This window comes from Semicossyphus pulcher, unplaced genomic scaffold (genome assembly GCF_022749685.1).
Source record: "Semicossyphus pulcher isolate SPU_LCO1_2020_fin unplaced genomic scaffold, fSemPul1.0.p SCAF_6, whole genome shotgun sequence".
In the NCBI taxonomy this organism is placed as follows: Eukaryota; Metazoa; Chordata; class Actinopteri; order Labriformes; family Labridae; genus Semicossyphus; species Semicossyphus pulcher.
The window spans coordinates 1967136-1991388 of NW_027211737.1; the positions used below are offsets into that span (position 1 = coordinate 1967136).

At 39.9% G+C, this 24253-nt stretch overlaps 1 protein-coding gene across 2 annotated transcripts in view; it reads right to left on the minus strand.

Annotated features, from left to right (window-relative positions):
• The window catches only part of loxl2b (lysyl oxidase-like 2b), a 68778-nt gene that overhangs the window by 35940 nt on the left and 8585 nt on the right, over positions 1 to 24253 (minus strand). For both annotated transcript variants that reach the window (XM_069682604.1, XM_069682603.1), the window contains 2 exons: positions 11318 to 11529; positions 658 to 874 (listed from right to left, as the gene is read on the minus strand). In XM_069682604.1, the coding sequence (XP_069538705.1) occupies positions 658 to 874; positions 11318 to 11364 (264 nt within the window). In that variant the 5' untranslated portion in view covers positions 11365 to 11529. The remainder of the gene's footprint in view (positions 1 to 657; positions 875 to 11317; positions 11530 to 24253) is intronic.

A 24253-nucleotide genomic window follows, 5' to 3' on the forward strand; every position in this document is an offset into this window, starting at 1 on the left:
CTCCAGAAAACCAAAGTGAACGTTATAGACGGGCCTGCACAAAGCCCTGACTTGAATCCCATTGAAAATCTGTGGGGTGAACTGAAGACCAGGGTCCATGCTAGAAGACCATCAAATCTGGAGGAGCTTGAGAGATTTGCCAAAGAAGAATGGGCTGGGATTCCTCAGGAGATGTGTCAGAGACTTGTTACAAACTACAGCAAACAGCTGCACGCTCTTATCCAGCAAAAAGGATACAAAATTGACGATTAGCATCAGGGGGGCTAATAATTTTGACCCTGGTAGTTTTTGGTTTTTGTGAAATAATTTTGTTTCTGTGTGCAAAGTAAATTAATGTAAGCATCCAAAATAAAAGCTGTGTTAAAAATCCATTAATCTGTTTAACAGCACTTGGGACATTTTTGAAAAAAACCTAAAATTTCATAGGGGGGCAAATAATTTTGACCCCAACTGTATGCACAGGTGAACTACACCGGTTGTCGGTTGTGTGTATTTTAGAGTCAGAATATTTATGACGATAATAACAGACATGTATTATTGTGATTAATAAAGGTTTGTTAAATATAATTTTTTACAGTTTGTTTGGTTAAAGGTCATAAATGACCCAGTAATTAACTAAAAAAGGTACAATCAGAGACATTTTAATGGGGACTTTACCTCCTGTCGGAAGGCCTTCCTGAATCCTGTCATGGGTGTTGGGGCAAAGGCTCTGCCGGGCACGCAGCTCACCACCACAGGCAGTCCTCCAGCACATGTCCCATTGTACTTTGTTGATGTATCCTGAGCCAGTTTACAGCTGGACAAATGGGCTTCATTACCAGTGCAGTTCACAGCGTAGTCCCAGTATATGGGCTTCCTTCGACGAGCAAACATCCTGGACAGATGGAGAAGAAAAGGAGATTAATGAAATCTTTGAGGGCTCCAGCTAGGTATCAACAAACAGTTACCTGTTTTTTGTTTTTTTTAATCAACAGAGAATTATCATCAGGCTATATTAAGAGCCTTGTTAGCTCTGAGAAAATGACTAGAGTAACACTTAACCCTTATGCCTCACTAGGGACATTGTTGTCCACGGTCACTTTTATTTTTTATGCTATTTTTTAAATTTTTATCCCTATGGCATGACATTTGGCAGAGGTGTGCATTTTTATAAGCATTTTGGAATTTTAACTTAATTTGTTATAACATGCCTATAGCACTCTGTGTAATCAGTGACACTCATCACCTTAAGGATAAAATGTCCCCATCTACTTCCATTTTAACATACATTTTTGATCCTATTGCCATTACAGCATAAAATCATGCATTCTGGTATTATAGGCTTCCAATCTATTTTCATTTTTACTATTTTCCACCATTTTTTCCCCCTATGGGGCAAATACATGCTATTTCCTAGTTACCATTATGTGCATTGTTCAGGTTCCTGAAGGCCAGTTTACCAAATTTAAGCAACTCAAATGGTCTCTGTGTTGATATGGATGTCAAAGAGTGGTATATGTGTGTATGGTGAAACTAATTTGTATGTATGCGCACATGTGTGTGTATTTCTATCAGCTTGAGTAATAGACATTTTATTATAGACTTCTGCAGGTCAGAATTTTCATCTCCTTGTCTCTGTCCCTTTCTCTCTCTCTTACACACATACACAAAGTTACACCCACCCAGCCACTCACAAAAACACACATGCAGATGCACGTGCATGCCCAAGTCTTCAAACTAAATAACTATGTATGTGGCTGACTGCATCAGGTTAATTTGCGCTTTTGTGGGCAACACTGGAAGTGTGGCGTGTGTGTGACGGCTGCTGGACGTGTTCATTTTCATTTGAAATGCATGAAAAATGAAAACAGATTAGAGTCTTGACACAGCTGGCATAACACGTGCATCTTGCGCGATGTAGAGAATAGGAGGCTCGCCTATTTTTACTGAGAGCCGCACACGGTTCTTAGCCAAAATACATGGTGAAAATGAATTGTGATGAGTTCTATCAATCTCTGACAGCAATATTAACATATCTTCCTGCAGTAAAAGTTACAGGCATGGAGAGTTAAGTAGGTCAACACTTCCGGTATGCTTTTTCAAAGTAAAAGCGCGATCTGGAATCCTGACTCCCCTCGTTTTGTGTTTCCCGGCCTGTTGTCGTTGTTGTTTTTTTTAACTTTATCTGTAACTTTTCCAGGAAGTTATTTGATCGATAAAGTCACCCACAGGCTCCTTATTGCGGTTCCCGCTAAATTTTCTTTGAAATAAAAACGTAGTCATTAGTGTCCCACAGGCCATATGTATATATGTTAGTAAAAAGGAATAAATAACATCATATTGCAGAAGTAACATCTCTCCCTCTCTCCCCCTAGCTCACTCTCCCTGTCTTCGTCTCAGCTCATACGGTTGTTTTCGCTGTGTGTTAATTAAGGTCCCGTTTCTTATGTAAATAAGATCGTTGTCTGTTAAGACCAATCCACGGAAACCTTTAAAACAAAGACCCGAAACTACCTCTGGCTATTTGCGCTTCAGACGTTCTGTAGGTGAGGAAAGCGGAGGAGCAGCAGAGGAGCAGCCCCGCCTACTCCCCAAACAAAGTATCCAGAGCCATGTAGACAGAGTCGCGTCAGTGGAGGTCCAATATGCTCCCTGATCCGCCATTGCGTAAAAAAGTACCATCACTCACTCACTCACTCAGTAAGTCAGTCAGTTACTCAGTCAGTCAGTCAGTCAGTCAGTCACATACAGACCCCTGTGTAGGGTTGACCCCGGCGGTCAGCCAAAAATATAATATATTACACCTCCTAGATGCAGCAGATTTCTATATACGAGTTACAGTATAGAAAATAGAGCAGTGAAGATGTAATTGCACATTTGTGTCCGTTTGTGTGTGTTGGGGTGTGTGCATCATTGTGAATGCACCTGTGTGTGTGTGTGTGTGTGTGTGAATGAGATTATTGATCACATTATTGATCACAGGCTCCTCCTCTTGCTGGTGCCATTGCTTCCTTCTTGAAGCAGTGCCACCAGCTTCACAGCAAAGGCTGTGTGCTGCCGGAGCTTCTTGCAGTGTGAATTGTTCCTCCACTTTGGCAGTTGTGAAATGACCGGTCCCCAAAGCTCCATATACTTATATTTTTAGCTGCGATTGAAGCTTCATAAACAAATTGATGGTCTCAAAATATATCAAAAGTGTATGTGGATTTCCCTGCAGCGGCATCTTTGCAAGTTACCTGATGTTTTTTATTCTCTTGAAGCAGTGCATGTGTGGATGTGTATGGGACTATAACATAAGTGTCACACAACATAAGAATGAATAATGTAAGTGCTTTGAACTTGATAAATGTCAACCTTTTATCTATGTAGATCAAATGTGTAATGCAATCACATGCACTTTAATTCTATATCACACAAACACACACACACACACACACACACACAATCAATCAATCAATCAATCAAACTTTATTTATATAGCACCTTTCATGCAAAAAGAATGCAACACAAAGTGCTTCACAGAAAAATTAAAATAATATCACTAGAATTAAAAACATATCACAATAATACAAATACTGGAAACTTGCCCATCCCGACCCAACCGCAGAGGCACACATACACTTTATCACACACACAGACAGACACACATGTACATGTATGCACATACACACTCACACACATACACCCACCCACACACACGCACGCACTCAGGATAAAACATGTTAAAGAGACATGGCAGGACACTGAGGAACAGGTGAGGAAAACGCCACCTATGGGAGCCATCCGCATCGGGAGGGGTCACAGTCTACGCCCGCAGGGAGTGCCACCCACAGAGACCACCCCTACCCGGAAAGACCGGGATAGACTCCGCACAAGGTGCAGAGCTTACCCGGTCCTCCGGGCCTGAGGGATCTCCAGGACGACGTCCCCGCGGGCAGACCAGACACAACTCCCAGTGTGGAGGGCTCCCATGAAGAAACACTGGAGCTAAAAAGTAAAAGGCTAAAAGACAATAAGCTGAGATAAATGTAAGAAATAAAATGATAAAAATAGAAAAAATAAGATAAAAGCAATAAAGTGCAAAAAGAATTAAGAATAAATCAATAAAAATATTAGATATTAAAAATAGAATAAAATAGTAAAAGAACAGGATAAATCAGTTAAAAGCCAAGTTGAAAATGTGAGTCTTGAGCTTCTTTTTAAAAACATCAACAGTCTCTGCGGTCCTGATGCTCTCCGGCAGGCTGTTCCACAAGTGTGGGCCACAGTAACTGAATGCTGCCTCACCGTGGGTTTTTGTTCTAATTTTAGGAATGACTAAAAGGCCGGTGCCGGAGGGCCTCAGGGTCCGCGAGGGTTGATATGATAAAAGCAGGTCAGATAGATAAGATGGCGCAAGACCATTAAGACACTTACAAACTAATAAAATAACCTTAAAATCGATCCTGAAACACACGGGGAGCCAATGCAGCGACTTTAAAACACAAACACACAGATGTGTCAAGTTTATATTGAAAGAACATATTCTACAGCTCCTGTTGCCCATGAACTAAACCAAATTCAATTTCACTCAAGCACAAACACAGCAACACACACAGACACACACACTTGCTCCCACACACACTCTCTTCCTCTCACACACACTCACACACACACACACATAATGTACTTGATGTTCAGTTTACTCAATAGTGTAAACGTTTTGGAGGCTTATATGCAATAAATCACTTTAAATAGAGGCCATATTCTTTCTTTTAAAACTACAAAAAATGAAAATCATTTAAACCATTTACATGTTGTTCCTAATTATTCACAAAATAAATACTGTTGTCATAGAAAAACTACTTTAGTGTTTGATTTTAGTAGATTGACTATATTTCTATTTTGTGTGGGGTTTTTTTATTTGAGGCATCATCAAAAACCTGGAATTTAAAGGATTGAAGTTCTGAAAATGTATAACTTTTTGGTATTAATGAACAGGGGTGAAGCTAGTGGAAAGATTTCATTCAGTGAAAGTGGAAAAAAATATTAATATATGTTAATTTTATGGCAGTTTCTTTGAGGTGGACATTTTTGTCCTTAAGGTAACATGTGTCTTTTTAATCGTACACTGTAAAAAACAAAACAAGGATATGCAGAGTCCAAAAGAAACTTTTTGAAAAAAAATTTTTACCGGACAAAATATTTTTTAACCGGCTAAAAAAACTCTTAGATATAATGTCAATAATAAACAGTGGTAGAAATAAACTAAGACATTTACTTTAGTACTGAACTAATAATCTATCTATACTTTTAATCCACTGAATTTTAAGAAAAATATAGTTAAAAACAGCTCCACGTATAAAAAGTAGTGTAAATGGACATGGTAAATGGACTGTACTTATATAGCGCTTTTCTAGTCTTTGCGACCACTCAAAGCTTTTACACTACATGTCACATTCACCCATTCACACACACATTCACACATACACATTCGCTGCTACGTAAAGTGCCCAACTGTCAATCAGATAACACATTCATACCCGTTGGCTATGCCACCGGGAGCAATTTGGGGTTCAGTGTCTTGCCCAAGGACACTTCGACATGTAGCCTGAGGGAGCTTGGGATCGAACCTCCGACCTTCCGATTGAAAGACGACCAAATACTGAGCCACAGCCGCCCCACAGCCAGTGTAGGCCTACGCAGTAAGGCTTTAATAATAATCCACTGATATTAAACATATTATTCTGAAATAGGCCATCCTGCACAATGAGTAGGCTACCTTAAGGATCAAAATATTCTTACAGTACAATAACTTCTCATTTTCACTGTTGCTAAAGCTTTTATTGATTTTGTATTATTATTATTTTACTGTATTTTTTGGAGCTATCTTGCATTGTAATTCCCTTCAGAATTAATAAAGGTTTATCTTATCTTATTCCAGGGCTTCTGTTGTAATGAGTATGTATACACTCAGATATTCTTTTTTTTCTTGAGTACTTATTTCATCATTGCAACAAAATAAGCTTTTCATTAGTGCAGCTCATTAATCCACTGCACAATGAAACTTGCAGTAGTTCTGATCAGGCACTCAGCTCTCTCCCTCATCGCTCATCCGACTGTCATTTACAAGCTCTTCAGTTCCGCTGGTGACCGTACTGTAGCTCAGCTGTTAGCCTCTGCTGTCTCCTGCTAGGTGTCTCAGGTGTTAAACTTCTCCTCTGCCTCCTGTAGTGACAGTGGTACAGGTTAATACTGTAGTTTAGATGCAGTGATGGCGAGGCTAAGTGAATTGGAAATACGTCTCCACACCATGGAAACTCAATAATTAGCTGCTGTAGCTAGCAAGTCCCCATTAACCGGTGCAAGCTACTAATGTAGCGTCAGTTCCCTGCCGGAGTCGCCGGGGTGGCTGTGTGACTGTCCAAAGGACGCATTTGTGTAACAGAGGACGCCCAGGGTCCGCCAACGACTAGTTCACGTTTCTAACAGCTGCTCTGCTACATTTTAGGTGCGACGAGTGAAAAGTGTAAACTCAAAAAACAAAACTTAGTCAACAACTTCAAGTTTGTTTTGTAGTAATGTGAGCACCCACCTCTGGCGCACAACCTCATTTATTTTTGTCGCCAAATTAGATTTTTACCTGCATTTGGCGAGTGGCGGGTGGTAATTTTGGACCCTGAAAATATGTAATTTTTTGTGTTTTCTTTTAAAACATAAGTGACTTTATGTTCTAAAATTGGCATTTAAGGGGTTAATGTTCTGAAAATTAATACTTTTTTGTATTTATGAACAGGACTGAAGCTAGTGAAATTATTTCAATCAGAGAAAGTGGAAAAAAATATTGATATATATTAATTTTATGGAAGTTTTTAGACGTGGACATTTTTGTCCTCTAACAGTCTCAGAGGAACTTTTTGTTACTGAAGCATAAGGGTTAAGAAGATAAGATAACTCTTTATTGATCCCCAGAGGGGAAATTTGGGTGTTGCAGTAGCACAAAGACAAAATAGTAAGTAAGTAAATACAGTATTAAAGAAAGAATAGATTAAATAAATACAATAAAATAAGAGGTATATACAGCTGTTACACAAGTAGGAGTAAGTGACAAGTTAAAGTGGAAGCTACGGGATGAAGTGACATGGTATGGGTAATAGCAGCAATATTTTAGCATGATGGGATAAGACGGTATGATATGAGGAAGAAGGTATACAATATGGAACAATATAAGGTGCATTATAAAAGTGGCAATAAGTAAAGTATGGTATATTACAGTATGTATATGTATATTAAGTAGTATGGTTGGGAATATTAAGTGAGTACTAAAAAAGTAATATAAAGGTATAATTGCAGTAGTATAGCATATAGTACAGTAGTATAATAGTAACAATAATAATAATAATAATATATCTATAATAATAATGTAATAATTAATATTACAGCAGTAAAGATAGCAGGCATATTGGATGTAAAATGGTGTTGTATGGCACAAAATGTACAGTATGTTTAGTATAATATGAATACTTGAATAACAGTTACAGTAATACTGAGGCTCAGCTTTGCCTTGTAGACTGCAAAATTAGAAAGAAAGAGAAATCATCAATTGCAACCATGGGCCATTGTCTTTGAAATTCAGTAATATTTACTGGACATCTAAGTTTTTAAATCGGGACGAGCCGATGAGAGGGACAGCGCAGGTCAGAGACGGATGATCCATAGTGTGATCCTAGCTGTTTATCTGAATGTATAATGTGATCCAGTGGGGAGCAGTTTATAATCATGCAGCGCAGCGAGGATACCGATCTGTGTGTGTTTCTCAGGCTCTGCCCCTGACTTAATAGGGTTTTGATCGGTCCCGTATTTCCGTGAAAACCCTTTATAAAGCATAAAATACGTCTTCACACGCTGTGACTGAGATGAGCCGGAGGTGATCCACGCATAGTTTATCAGAGTTATCATGCCGCGCAGGGAGGAGACAGATGTTAGGAGGAGCAGATATGACGCAGACCTGTGTGTGTTTTGGTGCTCATACCTGAATCAATAACGTTGCGATCAGTCCATATTTTGCAAACAGTTAAAGTATAAACTTCGTCTCCACAGGCTGTCATATGCCCGTATGCTGTGTAGTCCATATATTTCACTGATAAACACAGAGCTTTAGAGGGGCATCAGGCTTCATGATCAAAGTCTCATGGGATGCGAAGCCAGGGTTGCCACGTCCGCGCTTTTTCCAGCTGAATTGGGCTAATTTTGAAGTGTCAGAAGAGGCGCGAGGCCCTGTGCGGTTGCACACTTCACACAGCCCATGCGATGGTTCTGATCCGTGTATGTTTGGAATGTCACAGACATAGTTGGGTTTTGCAGCCCAGTACCTGTCCGCGGACCAGGAGTTGGGAACCCCTGCTCTACTGCACACACACATTACAGAGAACCATGAATCCTTCTCTTTAACATTGATTTGACATTTAAATCAAAATCCAGCATTCTCGCAATGACTCTAAATAAAGCTTAGTTTAGCTACAGAGAAGACTCAGCACATGAGCAAAGTAAGGATTATCAAACGGCAGGAGCTCTTGGCTCTGTACTGACAGCCTGTATAAACGCACATTTTATTGGGCTGAAATTCGAGTAGGCTGACACGTAGATGGAAAGTTAAGTAACCGTCGTGCTCTGCTGTGGTTACCTAAAGCAGAGGAAACTTCCAGCCCAGGCACTGACAGAAAATCCAGTGTTAACTTGAGTGCTTTCAATTTTATGGAATGCCATGATTAAAATGTGGTCATTTGGCTGCAAGCTTCCGCATGTATGAATAATATTCAACAGCAGTTGCTCAGACAAACGAAAGCTTTGTGGAATATGCTGATATTGGATATAAATGGTTTTAATGTTTAGTAGCTTGTTAGGTCAAGCATGTGATCCAACAATTGGAAGATGTACAATTTTGTGTTATTCCAATGTGTTTTAACTCTTTAACACCTACTTCCATGTTGGTTTTTCTTCTTTAATTACATCAGATGACTATTACCATAATACCTTTGCTGGAACTCTAACATACATTTTCACTCTATTAATTACACGGTTGGAATTAGGAAAGGTTTAGTTGTAAACTTTGCTGTGAATTGAACCAGGAGTTTTGTTTAAAATGTCTTATTTATACAAGGTAACCAGACAACGGTCAAATGATCGATACAAATACTAAATAACAGTATTCATGCAACATCTTAACAGTACAAGTAGTCCATGGAAATTGTATTTCTCGGGCCACACTGGCACAACAGAGGGTGGTAAAGGTGAGTAAGAAAGCTGCTAAGAAGCTTACATTTTGCACACCACATAGTCAAATAATTTCCTCTGTGGAACTTTACATCCCTTGACATCCACTTATCATATTGTTATCATAGGAAAAAAAGCTGTGATTATAAACGTAACTTAAACATAAACTGGTCTCAGAGTTTAAATTGCAAAATCCTAACTCATGCACAGCCCTAGTTTTTGCATATAAATGGCAGATTGACTGGTTGACCTACAACAGGGGTATTCAGTTAAAATTGAAAGAGGTCCAGTTAGAGGAAATTCTCCCGCAAAGGTCTGGAAAATCATAATGCCTAACTTGCGTTATGATTCAGTACCATACATTTTGATGGAAGGGTCTTTATTTTTGTAAATGAAAACACATTGATTCAATTGACAAATCTCTGTTACTTCAAGCAGGATTTCCACATTCAAGTGCCCTTATTCACATGGTAGTCTCATGTTGCCCATGCAAAAATCAAACTAAATGAATAAATGACTAATTTTATTTTGTTTTGACGAAAAGCAATTGCAGTTAGACTTTTTTATTGTGTGTTTTTCCACAATAGATGTTGCTGCCTTTTTTTAATACTACACCCCAGGCCTGTAAAAAAAGTTTTTAAAATGTCAAGCTGTTAACATGATCACAGGCAATAACTGTAGAATCTCAAAGTTCTCAGTTACGTTCTATTTGGCGGCACCTAATGGCAATAAAAAGATATTGCAGGCACATACGTCCCACATAACAGTCATCCACCATTGGCTCCCTTTGTCACGGTTGTAACTCTTGATTTTCCTGGCTGACGGTCGCTTTCCTTTTTAGACTGTTTGCCTTCATCTGAGCGCGACTTTGTTTCTTTTTCTTTGGATTTTCACTTATTGTTGAAGTTGTATCTGTAGTCATCCATCTTTTTTTTTTTTCAGCCATAGTAGATTACTGTTTACTCGCAACACTTGCAGAGAGCGGAAAAGCAGCCTCTTAGCTCTGCCTATCCTCAGACCAACCACTTCTGGGTGATGAAAACGCGTCACTAACTGGCCACCGCTTGTGATTTTTTTCCGCAAACGTTACCATAGACACCCTATAATAATACTACTGCAAATGCAGAGGCTTTCATCAGTGGGCCATAGGCTCAATCACCATTGTGCTAGCTCATTCGGCGATAGATAGTGACTTCACAGACATTTATTTAAATGAAAATCTTTAAAGAGGGAGAGAGCACGTTGCCTACATCAGAACAGAAGTGCAGACGCAAGAAAACTGATCATTTGATGATGAAGCCTGGTGTAGCTCTATATAACTCTCAGGTTTATCAGTTAAGTGTTTGAACTAAACTGCAGCCTGGAGTCTCTGTTAACAGTGACAGACAGAGTGACAGAGTTAGACTGTCTGCGTTTAATAATCGCCATGATCATGTAACATATAGGAGTCTGTCCATTCTTAATTAAGAGCTCTGTTTTCGTGTTTGCTTTTCTTATTTTAGAGCATGCCATGTCTACTGTTCCCTGACTCACTTATTTTCTGCCACTGTTTCTCTGTTACTCTCCTCTTAGCTGGCTCCTCCATGCGCGTATGTATTTTCAGACACCCACTGGTTCCAGAAGCGATGTTTATTTGAGTAAAAGATTTGATTGACAGAGTCGCTTCACAAGTGATGATTTACAACGAATGCATTGGTGTGTACGTTTCCTGGGCCTCTAAAATCACAACTGCATGAACAAAAAGACTGCGCAGGTTAAAATCGACAAGCGGATCATCTGGGTCCAGATACAATGGCATGTAAGTCCGGACCCGGCCCGCTAATTAGTGACCTAGGACCTATAATTACTAACTTAAGGGTTTGGTAAAGAAAATAAAAGATCAAATTGACCATCCTCCCCAGAGGCAGACTATCCAACAAAACATTGATTAACTCAGAGCATTCAATTAGTTAGCCAAATTTTATCCAAAGTAAATTATATTACTAAGAATTTCTGTAAAGGTGTCCAAATGGAAATGAAACCCTAAATACTCTGCTCTTTAAGTTACTCAGGACCAAACATAGAGAACCAGCAGTGGAATACTCACTTGTAGACTCTAGCATTGTACTTTCTCTCCCAAGGGAAGCCAAACATGCCACAGATGACTCTACTGCTGAGCTGTGTCCACTCTGTGTTACAAATCTGCTTCCATTTACCACCATCCTTGACCTCCACATAGCCCTCTGTTACAGGGATCCGCTTACGATACGATGACAGGATGGCTCGTATGCGCACGTCCTCCACTTGAATATCAAGGTTCTGCGGACAAAAACAAATATACATGTTAATCATCCTGCTTAAATGACTGGCCACTTAGCGACTTATGGCTGTTTATTTTACTTGCAACTTGGTGTAAACATGTACTGTATTACATAACATAAAAGAGTCGGTCTAGACCTGCTCTTTCTGTAAAGTGTCTCGAGATAACCCTGGTTATGATTTGGCGCTATACAAATAAAATTTGATTGATTGATTGATTGATTGATTGATAACATGCAATCATTCAGACTAAAGTCACTGCCACTCTGCTCTGTGTGTGACGCTTGTAAATCTTCACCAGGTTGTTCAAACATTACTAGAGTAAATCACCTTATTAACTGTACACAAACTGAGTGTTTGTTGAAAGGAAAAAATAAAAACAGCATTATGAACATAAAGTATATATAGTAGGAGGCAGGAAAGAAACTCCCATACTACTTACACAACACCTGAAGTTATTTGAGGTGTCCTTAAAAAATTAATACCACGAGCCTTGTTGCTCAACTCGTTTCAGCAATGAATTACCAGAATTTTAGAGACCACCAAGTCGTAGTGGAATTAACATATTATTATGCCTAGTTTTACCGTGATGGACCAAATGCAGATACAATGCTTTTTAAAATGTACACACTGACTATAGGCAAATAATGAATATTATGAACTAATAAATAACTTACAAGTAAATAATGCCATATAAGTAAATAATGCCATATCAAGGTGCTATATGTAACTTTCAGAAAATCCTCAATCCTAGCGACACGGTCGACCGTTGAGGGAACTACAGCCAACCTTCTTGTGCGCGCTCGCGCGGACACTCACACGCTTAACGAGCATCCGGGGTTTTTGCCTAAGACACACAAAACTGAGCATGCTCAGTCTCGGAACTCACCGGCTCACTGACGAGGCGTGTTCATTGACGGGTATCATGTTGACCAAAATCAACACTGTTTGATGTAACACCTCAGTTAATATCATTTTAGGTAGCGAAGTTATTTGTCAAGCTAGATAACTGACATACACACTCAGATAGTATTTTGGTACTCATAACGTTGGCAAGCATGGTAAGGTTAGCTAACTAGCTCTAACATAAATACATAAGTCGGGGGAGGAGTCATAAAGTCTTTGTTGAAGTTCTTTGTTGAAGTTTGCTGCTCGCCTCGTCAAGTATCTAGAATACCAACACCTCATTGTAAATTCAAGTGAATAAAGTCTTTTTTTTTTGCTGTTGTTATTATTATTATTATATTATTATAAGAGCAATAGTGCTATTGGCTTAATCTTCATAATTTCTCATGGTGTTTCATGTTGGCTTCTCGCTCTAAATAACATAACAAAAAGTACGGGAGTACAGGTCTAGACCTGCTCGTTATGTAAAGTCTCTTGAGATAACTTTGATTGTGATTTGGCGCTATACAAATAACATTTGACTGATTGATTGCCCACTTGAGGGCGCTATCTTAGCTGCCTGAATCTGGTGCCATATAATGCTAGTGTGTTCTATACACCCTGCAAAACCTGGAATTCCTGCTGTCTGCACTGTGGTATCTATTAAATTATTTCTTTCTAAATACATGTTAGCCTCTGTGCCACTATACTGAAGAAAATCTTACCTTCTACATTAAGGAGGGGCATTCCTTGGGAATTAGGATTCCCCCTGTTCTACGCCAAGCTCTTGGTATATCCTGTATATCCCATACTACTTGTAATCTCCAAGAAAATCTAAGCACATCAGGTGCACTTTTACAAACCCGGTACGGGACTCCATTTGGCCCTGTGGCCAAAGAAGCCAATGCTCGCCTTACCACTCTCTCCACCTCCTCCCACCTTGGTGGCCTAATATCCATGGTAAACTCTATCTCTCCTAATGGTGGTATATTAGGAGGAAGGCCAATTTCTCTATTCTTTCCTGTATCTGAGTGAGTATTTTTTAAATGTTCCTCTACCTCTTGTTTTGAAGCTCTGAATTGCCCTCCCTTTTCTTGGCTGAACATTCCTTTAACAAACTTGAATGGATCCTTATAAAATGTGTTGCCCTTCTCAGTACTGCTAGCGGATTTCTTACCTCTTCTTGCAAAACTTTAATTCCCCCTCTCTCATTTACTGTCGCCTTTCTCCACTGCTTTGTCTCCTCTCCTTTAATCATTTCTCAATTTATTTCTGCCATCTTGACATACATGGCTGTAATCTGATTCCCAATCTTTAAGCACCATGTCACCAATCTTTTCCAATTTATTTACCACTGTTCCTTTAAGCCCATCTAATACAATTAACAGATCCCTGTTAACGGTCTCCCATTCTTTCCTTTCATTTGCCCAAGGCCATTGAACTCTAGGTTTTTGCCCACATCTTTCTGACTGGCAGGCTGGCCTCAGTATCACCTACATCCCTTCCTACAGCGCCTTCCCCCTCCTCCTCAGTGACAGGGTAACTGATATCCTGCGAACTGTGGTTTTCTACCTGTTGCTGGTCTTCAGCCAATCGACTCGACTGACTTCTCAAGAAGTACTGAACAATGTGGCAACTCTGCACTCCCTTAACAAGACAATTCTTCCTTCCCTGATGCGTTCTAAGGCCTTAAATTGATGTTACTTTCTGCCAGATACAAGGGCAAATCTGGAGCTTCCTTCCCTCTATCATTCCACCCCTGTCCTCCATTGGTGAATTCATCCTACTAATAGTGCTCTTCTCTATACTTGAACTTTCTGGGGATAGGTCCATTCCCCTGTCCTCCACTGAATGGCTCCTCTAATGCATAGTCTTGTGCCTTCCATGGTCTGTTACAGTGTAATCTGCCCGTGAGTCATCTTCTGCCCCTGCTCTTGCAGACACTAGGGGTATTTTCTCTGTATTGGTCGTAGCTAGCTTTGGTTGTAGCGAAACTGTTAACAGACCAATGTCAAATTTACTGGACTTCTTTCGCCGTATTGATATTGTGATGTCATGAGAGGCAGCGTCATAGAGGGGAGATACATTCCCTTCCGGTGGCTGCAACAAGGACTACAACCTATTATAGCATCTGTTAAAATACTACAAAGCCCAGGGAGAGCAGGGCAGTGAGAACAATGGTTGCTGCCCAGCTGAAGCATATGAGCTGATTGAAGGGACAGGGCTTTTGTCAGTTTAAAAAGATAAGATAACAAGATAGCAGACTAGAACTTTGAGTTGAATCCCTGTTTTTGATTTTGTATGCAAGATATAAGTTAACCTGTACGGTTAACCTGTACGAGACTTAATACATTGTCTTTATGTTGGAAAGCAACGCTTCACTGTCTTCATTTCCTGCACCCACACCCCCAAAGCTCCAAGAGAAAAGCTCCCGTTCTCTCAAGACTTCACAATATGATTATAGTTAGTCCTCCTGATTGTGTGATCAGAGCCGCATCCCTAGCAACTTTCTGTTCTTCAAAGCAAGAACAGACTCAGACTGCTGTAATTAACCAATCAGAATCAAGTATTTAAATCAACATTTTCCTCTCCCATAGAGCAAACCTACTTGTGCTACATGAGTGCATTCAGAGGGGCCTGAGCACAGTCTGGTGGTGGTGGTGGTGGTGAAGTCCAAAATCATGAAACATGATAATGACTGGAAATGTGGTGATGTCGATCTTGTCTGGATATACAATCATGACTTTGTAGCAGACAAATGCAGAAAAACAAGTTAGAGTCAAACACTGTAGGTGGGATGAGCAAGGAATCCAGACTAACTTCACATTCAACCATACAACCCATTGACAAAAGTTGCTATGTACATGCTGTTGCCCAAATATCAAAAATGAAAGTTTGATAAACACAGAAACAAAATACTCGTCAATCTTGGTGAGATAACAACATGATCTCAAACCCTTATCTGTGCATATAAGCAAACTTATCTGCTTTTTAAATTCCTTCGGAGGTCAGTACATCCCCCTCATCCTCATTCCTTTCTTTCCCCGTCAATCATTTTCCCGTTTACAGCACGGATGGCCCCACATGCAAACAAAAACAGCAGTAGATAGATTGATCTCAAGACTATTTGTGTGAACCAGACGACATCTTTGGGTAAATGCTGAATCTTTAAATATAAAACAGCTTCAATAACCAATCTGTAAACTTTAAACAGAAATTTGACTCCAGAAAAAACCACGTGTGTCTTGTTTCAGCACACTGGGTGGAAAGAGGGGCTTTCCTGAGTCTTTGCTTGTCTCAGAGGAAAAGTGGAACAGATGGGAAAGCCATTAATGGGATGTGTTGTATGGCCGAGGTGAAGAGGTCTCAATCTGTTACAACTCAGCTCTGATTTACGGAGGCAACCTTTGAGGTTGTAACGCACATTTTTCTATTTCAAAAGCTAATTTTTTGGTTCAAGCCTCAATTTTTCAATTTGTTTGCCACTACACTCTAGTTATTAGTCCTGAAACACAAATGTACTCAACTTGGCACTTCAAACCACAGCAAACCATTAAATTACAACAACAAGTAAGAAATGGAAAGAATCAGCGGTTCTCTAGGAATTCATTTTTAATTGTATTCCTGAAGTAGTAAGACTGTTGGTCTGCCTGCTGTTTGGTGTGCTGGGTAAGTGTTATACAGCAGGTAGACTGAGGCTGAAGAGGCCATTGATACGGACACAAAACAAAAATTGTCTGTGCATTTGTCCTTACACGATACCTTTTCTACAGTACATATGGTTTATTTATCCAGTTTTAAAATTGTGTTGACAATAATTATGAATTATAAAGCTTTAATATATAAGTCAATCAACTCTTACAGCAGCATCCATACTAACAAAGCAAGAACTGTTTGTTATTAAAAAACACATTACACACTGAAAACAAATTAATGAATAATTCAAGCAACAAAATAATTATTACCGTACTCTTTTCCTGAAAATAAACACTTCCATGACAACCCTTTAATAAAAGATGATCAAGATTCTTTTTTTTTTTACAATCATGATTGATGGTAGACATTTTAGGGAACAGCCAAAACAAGTGTTTAGAATTCATTTGGAACTAATTAACCCATTCTAGCGAGCACTATAAGGGAACGTTGGCAGTTTACTAAGGGCATTTAAGCGAGCCTGTCTAACTTTTGCCGCTGACATAGTGACTATAGGTGCACTTACAAGATAACTTATGACTCACTTCATATCCCTTGATTTTCAAAGATTTGCTTGTGAAAGAACTAAAGATAGCATATTGAGGCGAACAGATTGAGAGTGAATGGAAAAGGACAACAAGCTTGAAACAACCAACCAACCCAAAAATTGGGGAAATGAACATGAAACTTCTTTGGAATCAGTGAATGTGCCAGCTCTCACAGCGCTGTCAAATCATTATAATGCTTTATCAATTCATCATCACTGGCTTAGAGTAAGGATTTTAGCAAGTCTATGCTGTCAAACCTGCAGTCTAAAGACCCAGAAGTTGTAGATGAGTTCCGAGCAAGAGGTTCTAAAAGGGTATGTGTAGGACAACAATTTTCACTTTCACCTCCCATCTTTCATGAGCTGAACTCAAAGATCTAAGACTTTTTCTACGTACACAAAAGGCCTATTTCTCTCTCTCTCTCTCTCTAAATCTGTGTTAGTGAGCACTTCCCCTTTGCCAAGATAATCCATCCACCTCACAGGTGTGGCATATCAAGATGCTGATTAGACAGCATGATTATTGCACAGGTGTGCCTTAGGCCGGCCACAATAAAAGGCCACTCTAAAATGTGCAGTTTTATCACACAGCACAATGCCACAGATGTCGCAAGTTCTGATGGAGCGTGCAATTGGCATGCTGACTGCAGGAATGTCCACCAGAGCTGTTGCCCGTGAATTGAATGTTCATTTCTCTACCATAAGCCGTCTACAAAGGCGTTTCAGAGAATTTGGCAGCCAAGACAACTAAGACAATAAAAACCCTTGGATACGTGTGTGCTTTCTGCTTCTGAATGGCTGTTACAGAGAGCGCACAGATCTAATATGAGACGGATGAATGGCTGCTGAAAGTTTCAGATTGCAGATTCCATCTTCGGTTACTATTCTAAAGGGAAATTGCTGGAGCAAGGAGACATCTAGTTCGCTCTTATTCCAGTTTTTTCCAGGACTGCAAAGAGGTATGACCACTCAACCTGGTCAAAGGCCTTTTCCGCATCTAAAGCAATGATTGTGAGGGCCTCGGCCTCAGCTGACACGGCATTCACAGCATCACAGATCTTTTGCCATTGCTGTATTTTGGATGTACCTGTAACGCACTTCTCAGTTTCGTTTTATTGGCAGCACCTAAAGGTGATACAAGGGAATTGCGGGCGTACACATCCCATAGTATTGGGGGATTTAAACATGCGTTGACGGTTGGCTCCCTTTGTCATGGTGCTAGCTCTGGCACCATGAAGCGTTGGCTTCTCTCGTTTTTTTCTCTTAACAGAAAATTAAGAGACAATTGAAGAGAAATTTAAGAGACTGTTGCTGCATGAGGCCCATTGTGAGAGAAAAAAAGAAAAAAACAGCCCATTCACACACTGATGGCAGAAGCTGCTACGTAAAGTGCCAAACTGTCAATCAGAAATCACATTCATACCACACACTTCAACATGTAGATTGGGGGAGCTGGGGATTGAGCCTCTTTATGTTTCCAGTTCAGCAAGATTTATCTTCATGCTAACAATGTCACAAATCATATCACATTGTTTTGGTTGTTTGAGAGCTCCACAGCAGCTGGTCTCACCTTAAACACTGCCAGAACTGGGTCTGGTTTAAGTTGTTTCTGTAAGATCTCAGATAAAGTTTGGAATAATAGACCAATAGTCAACACTGTTCGGGCAGCTCCAAAACAGGCTGGTTCCTGTCCACACCGATCACAGGATGGATTCACAGCAGGAAACATCTTTGAAAGTTACAGTTTTGACAGGCGTAGTCTGTGTAATATTTGAAACTGCAATAGTCTATGTCATATGCATACAGAAGATGAGTGGACGTGTTCCTGCGCCTTTCCCCACTGATCTTCTGTGATTTCCACTCCTGGATCTTCTTACCAGGCCTCTCTTAAGTGATCCTGTGTGGCCCTATCAGCGACAATGTGTCATGAATTTTGGATATAGATCCTTTTTTTAACGGACTGGGTAGGAGCGATGTATTCATTGTGGATTCAGGGGGCTGATCTGGAAAGGACGGAAATGTTATTTTTACAAAGCTAAAGGTAAATATTTGAAGTCTTTGTTATGTATGTTGAATTTTTCCTGTAGATGTTCAAATGTGGGGAAAATCTTGTCAAAGTCCTGTAGAGTGTATTCCTTTGAAATGCCATTGATGAAATGATAAATCTGAAAGCGATGGAGAGAATGTATGATTGTTAATCACATGTTAATATTGAACCTTCCTACCATCCAAAATGTTTCGTTATCTGGCACCAGAGACTATCAGATTCCTCAACTTTAGATTAGGAATGAGTAGGGCTGAATAAATCATTGCTTGTAGTGAAGAAGGAAAGCAACTTTGATTTTCCATCCTTAACCAATCAGGCCCCAGCGTGTGAAACCAAAATGACAGAGCGAATATAACAGGACCAGTAATAGAGCTGAAAGCAAGGCAACCCCTAACCCCCTAGTGTTTTAGGTCTGTTACGATCCTCGGGGTTCGGTGTGTTTGTTTTGTTGTGTAGCTCTTTGTCTGTGAGTCAGGACCGCGGCAGACGTCACCAGTGCCGTCAGAGGGAATCCCCGCTGGGAAATGCCTCAGGACCGCCCTCTTCTGTGCCATCGGTCTGGCGACCAATCACCTGCCGCCGCAGCGTCCAGCCCAGCCTTAAGAGCCGCTTTGCGCGGTCGTGGAGGCCCCTATTGTCTTTTGGATGGCCTAGAGTGCTGTGTCTCTTGTTTTGGCTGTTGTTAACTCGTATTGAATAGTTATTGTAACGATAACTTAGTCTGATTGTTCAATCTAGATGTTAACGACAAATGAGGCACTCGTTTTGTGTTACTTTGGGGAACTGGGCTTTAGGTTTAGTTGTTTGTTTGTCACATTCACATCACACTTAGGTTATTTACATTGTTAGTTCACACTAGGTTATGGGTGGCTGCTACTTTGTATTTCTGTTTTGACAGGTAAGTTTAGAGTACTCAGCCAGAATGTTTTCGTTTACAATGTTTTCATTGATATTCAGTTAGTAGGTAAAACTGAGGTAGAAAGAGGTTTTGATTTTGCTTGTTTTATGATCTGGTGTCACCCGCCGCCCTCTCCTATTGTTCTCTGCCTCCTTTGTGTTAAAGTTTTGGGCCTGAAGAAGGTTTCCACTTTGTGTTTGAGATTCGACTTTGCTGTTAAACAATAAATGTCTTGCTTTGCCTGAGTACATCGCCGTTGTGTTGCTTCCCTTATCCCTAGATTCCAACATGGGTTGTAACAAGGTCTTTGCAAAAAAAGCCTTCTTAATTCTTGGGCTCTTCTTATTGTAAATAAAAAGAGATATTGAGGATTCTAATTTCTAAGAAAAAAAGCTTTATTAATGAGGATAGGAATGCACTGAAATAGGAATAAAAATGTCGGTTAAATATTTATTCTAACAATCTTAATTTGTCCCGCTAAGGAGATTGGAAAATTAGCCCATCTATCCAAATTCTGCATTGTTTGATCATATCATTTTGAAAAATTTTGTTTAAAAAGATCAAAAAATTCTTGAGTGATATTTATACCAAGATATTTAAACTGTTTTGAAATTGCAAATACAAAGGAGATAAAGGTACATGTTCTTTGTGGCGATTGGAGTTACTGTGGAACAGTTTGTATCCAGATAATCGTCATTATAACCGGTACTGATTTTGTAGGGTTGGAGATATACAGTAACAGATTGTTCTGTCCCTATCTTTTGATTCCAGCATATTCCTTTGCTGCATGCAATGAGATGGCAAGAGGCTCGATAGTGACTGCAAACAGTAAGGGTGACAGGGGCCCTGTGTTTGTACTTAGGCTTGGGCATATAGTAATTTAACTAAAGAAATTAATTTAGGACCATGTCCAAACCTTGACAGTCAAAGGCCTTTTCGGCGTCCAAGGAGAGCAGTATCTCAGGGAGTTCATTAATAGTATCTTGTGTATGAATAATGTTTAGTGAGCTTTGGGTTGTTAAAGAACAGCTGTCTATCTTTAATTAATCCTGTCTGTTCCAACTATTGTTGGAAGAATTACTTCCAAGCGTGTTGCTAGGAGTTAGCCAGTATTTTATTATACATCCAATAAGCTCACTGGTCTATATGATCCTGGTTTCAGCGGATCCTTGTCCTTCTTATGAATTACAGGTCCTATATTATGCTACTTTCAGCTGTTTTCAAACACATCCAGTGGGTCTTTAAAAAAAAAGGTATGAATTCTGTTTCAAAAAAACACACACATCCAGGCTCTGAGAGAGCTCTCTGTCCTCCCAGTTTCTTCCTGCATTCACTCTGTGCCGTTTTCAGTGGGCTAGGATGATTTGTTAATGAGGTGCTGCTCTGATTGGCTGCCTGATCCCTTGGGTTCCGGGGGAGGTGGCAGACGCAGAAAACACAACAAACATGGCGGCACTGCTAGCAAACCACTCGCGGGAGGAAATCTAGTAAGACCGTGCATGTTTGATCCCAGGTACCAAACAGGAGGAGGCAGCTGTTGAAGTGTTGAAGCGATGGTTACAGCAGGATGTCAATGAGTGGTAGTTTGAAATTTCAATGTGTTGTGGTCTAATATCTCGCGCGCGCGTGTGTGTGTGTGTGTGCGGTTGCCTCGGCTATATTAGCGGTTGGTGAACAGGACAAAGTTGTAACTGTTAGCCTGTCAAAATGGCATCGTGTTACCTGCTGTCCACACTTTCAGTGTTTTTTGTCAGTGTCGTTCACCGATGCCGGTGAGCTTGACTCTAGCTTTTTGCGGGCTACTTTGACATTACTGTAATGTTATTCCATGACATATCTTACAATAGCCGTCGTATTGGCCAGCGATAAAACACATATCCACACAGAGAATATGCAACGTTGTTTGTAAATTGAAGAAACGATCTTTAGGGGGTACAAGTATGCCTGTCGTCACTCATGCTAGTGTTATACGGCCGTAGCTAAACAGTTTAATATCTAACATACTTTACAATGTACTCATGATGGCCTACTAGTTATATCCCTGAACATAAGCGTGCATGTGACCAGCTTTGGATTTGACACCGTCATTGTTTATGTTCCTACAGTAGCCTACTGCTATCTCAATTGTTCTTTTTCAACAGGTGCTTCTGTGGGAATTGTGCAACTATGCCCATGTGTGCTGCATGGAGACCCGACAGGCAATATAACCAAATACGCTCATGGATTTGCCAGTATAGTGTTATTACACTTTGCAAAAGACACTTTAGTAGTATGTTAGTATCTCTAATGCATTCAATTAATGTTTTGATTTGCCAATAAATGATATTGCCAGCCTGACTTTCTATAACACTGTACATGTCAAAAAATGTGAGTAAAATAAATGTTTGTGTTATGTTATTACACCATGTAGAAAAAGTACTGCAAAGTCTTTAAGTCACAGGTGCGTCAGACAAAACCCAGAGGCAGTCACTGAAAAAGAAATAGCATGTAATTCCACACACTGTACAATTATAGGGTTGCAGTGGTATACTGTGGTACAAGAATTGACATTATTCATTATTATTTTATTAGACTTTTTACACAGACGAACAATAAGCATTGTATAAAGATTCCTCCTTGGCTGGCTTCTCAAACTGGGCGCACAGCTCTACCGGGATGGGGATCTCCAAAACTTCTTTTCTGACAGGTGCAGGATTCAGGGAGGCCTGAGCAAAGACGGGGTCTATCATCTACGTAACCTGTGGAGCAACACAAACAAATGTCACTACATAATCCATTACAAAAGAATGCATCACATTCAAGTGTGTACCAACACCGGCAAATACCTAAATGTTTTATTGTATTTTATAGATTATTTAGTAATGTATTTTATACATTGTTCGAACATTTAAATATTGGCTGTGCACTCGCCCTTCTTAGACTGGAAAGTGGACAATGAGGAGCGGTTCACCGTCAGCTGTCTTTTTGGGGGAGGTTAGCATTTTCATTGAAATACAGGGCAGACGGGTAGACTGGGAAAGTAAAGAAAAGTAAATTATTGATCATAACACATGAGAAAAACACATTCACAAAGATTTAGACAGACTTGTTTCTTATTTGCCTGCACAGCATTCCAATAAATGGGAAAACCACATTCTTGGGAGCAAAGTGAAGAACAACACTGTTGAGCAATGGTCTGAGGGTTAGCCACATCTTTCAAGCCTCTCTTGTTGGTTAACATGTTCACCAGCTTATAGAAACCAGGGGTCCCTGAAAGAACAGAAGACATATGTAAGTGTTAGGCCTGTAATAAATTATTCTCATAATATCAAAAATTAAGAAGCTGATAAAACTAAATCCATGCATGATTTATGTTCTGCTCTAAAGAAATTTAGAAGTCTGGAAGTGACTTTAGTGTACAGATGGATTAACGAGTGAACAGCGAGCCGCGCAGCTCTCTCTGAACGAAATTAGAAAATGACGTAAGGACTAAATGGAAATAACATTTTATGTCATACATAAGGTTAGCTGCCAGATGTAACACTACGAAGGTTATAATCAAACCGAACACCACACACAGCAAAGCACGACATGCTATCAAACCAAGCTAACTTCACCTAACTTCTAATAAACTGTAAATATAATCACTAATTGGTGACACTTACCATTGTACATTTGCTTGAAGATGGATTGTTGGTACAGCTCCTTCTTTAAGGGTCATTTTCGATGCAAAGCCAGCGCTGTACTGACCCAAGTGGCTGAAGCTGTCGGAGGTAAAGTGGTTGGTACATACAAATTATCTTGCAGGAACTGCGGCCAGAACGTTGTTAGAAAATAAAATGAAGCCACTGTTTCTTCTTATCCTCCAGCTCAGGAGGTGAAAATAAACATTTGTGTTCACTTCGGCATCCAAGAACTGAACAGTTGGCGTGGATGGCTCTAACCTTCAACATCTTCCACTTTGCAGTGAGGTGAAGTGCGAAAACGGCGTCAGCAGCTCAGAGACAGCAGAGGGGATGGGAGTGATTAAGGGGCGCTCTGGGAGTGGTTTCTACCATGGAGGTTGGCGTTAGCCTGTTGTGACATAACAACAGGCACAGAATCAAAACGGCTTGTTTAAGGCATATTTCCCCTGAAGGTGGGCCAGAGAAACAACGCAGCGGCTTTCACTTTCCACATTCTGTGGATTGCTAGGCTGAAGGATGACTAAAGTATGTATGTATAAACAAGGAAACACATGTTTTTCACAATATGGGACCTTTAAAGAAAAACTTGCTTGATAAAAAGTTGGTGGTAGATAACCTTTGACCAATGCCTCATTAAATACATCCAGCAAAAGAGGTGACATTTTGCCTTTAAAGGCCCTAATAAAACTCTGAAGTGTAGCCGTCTGGGCCTGGGGCTTTAGAGTTTTGCATCTTTTGTATGAGATGCATCGTATTGTGCTTGTTCTCTTTCCTCTCTCGTTGTAGGTTTTTCTCTAGTTGTTTTTTGTTTTCAGAGCTGACTGTCGGGATATGAAGTTTTTCAAAAAAATTGTCTATCCCCCTTAAATTCAGAGATATACAATTTTGTGTAAAAAAGGATCTGATATTACTTTAGATACTATATAAGGAATTGTTTTTTGATTAGTATTGCTGTGCATTACTTTTTGCATTCAAGTTGGAAGGAAATA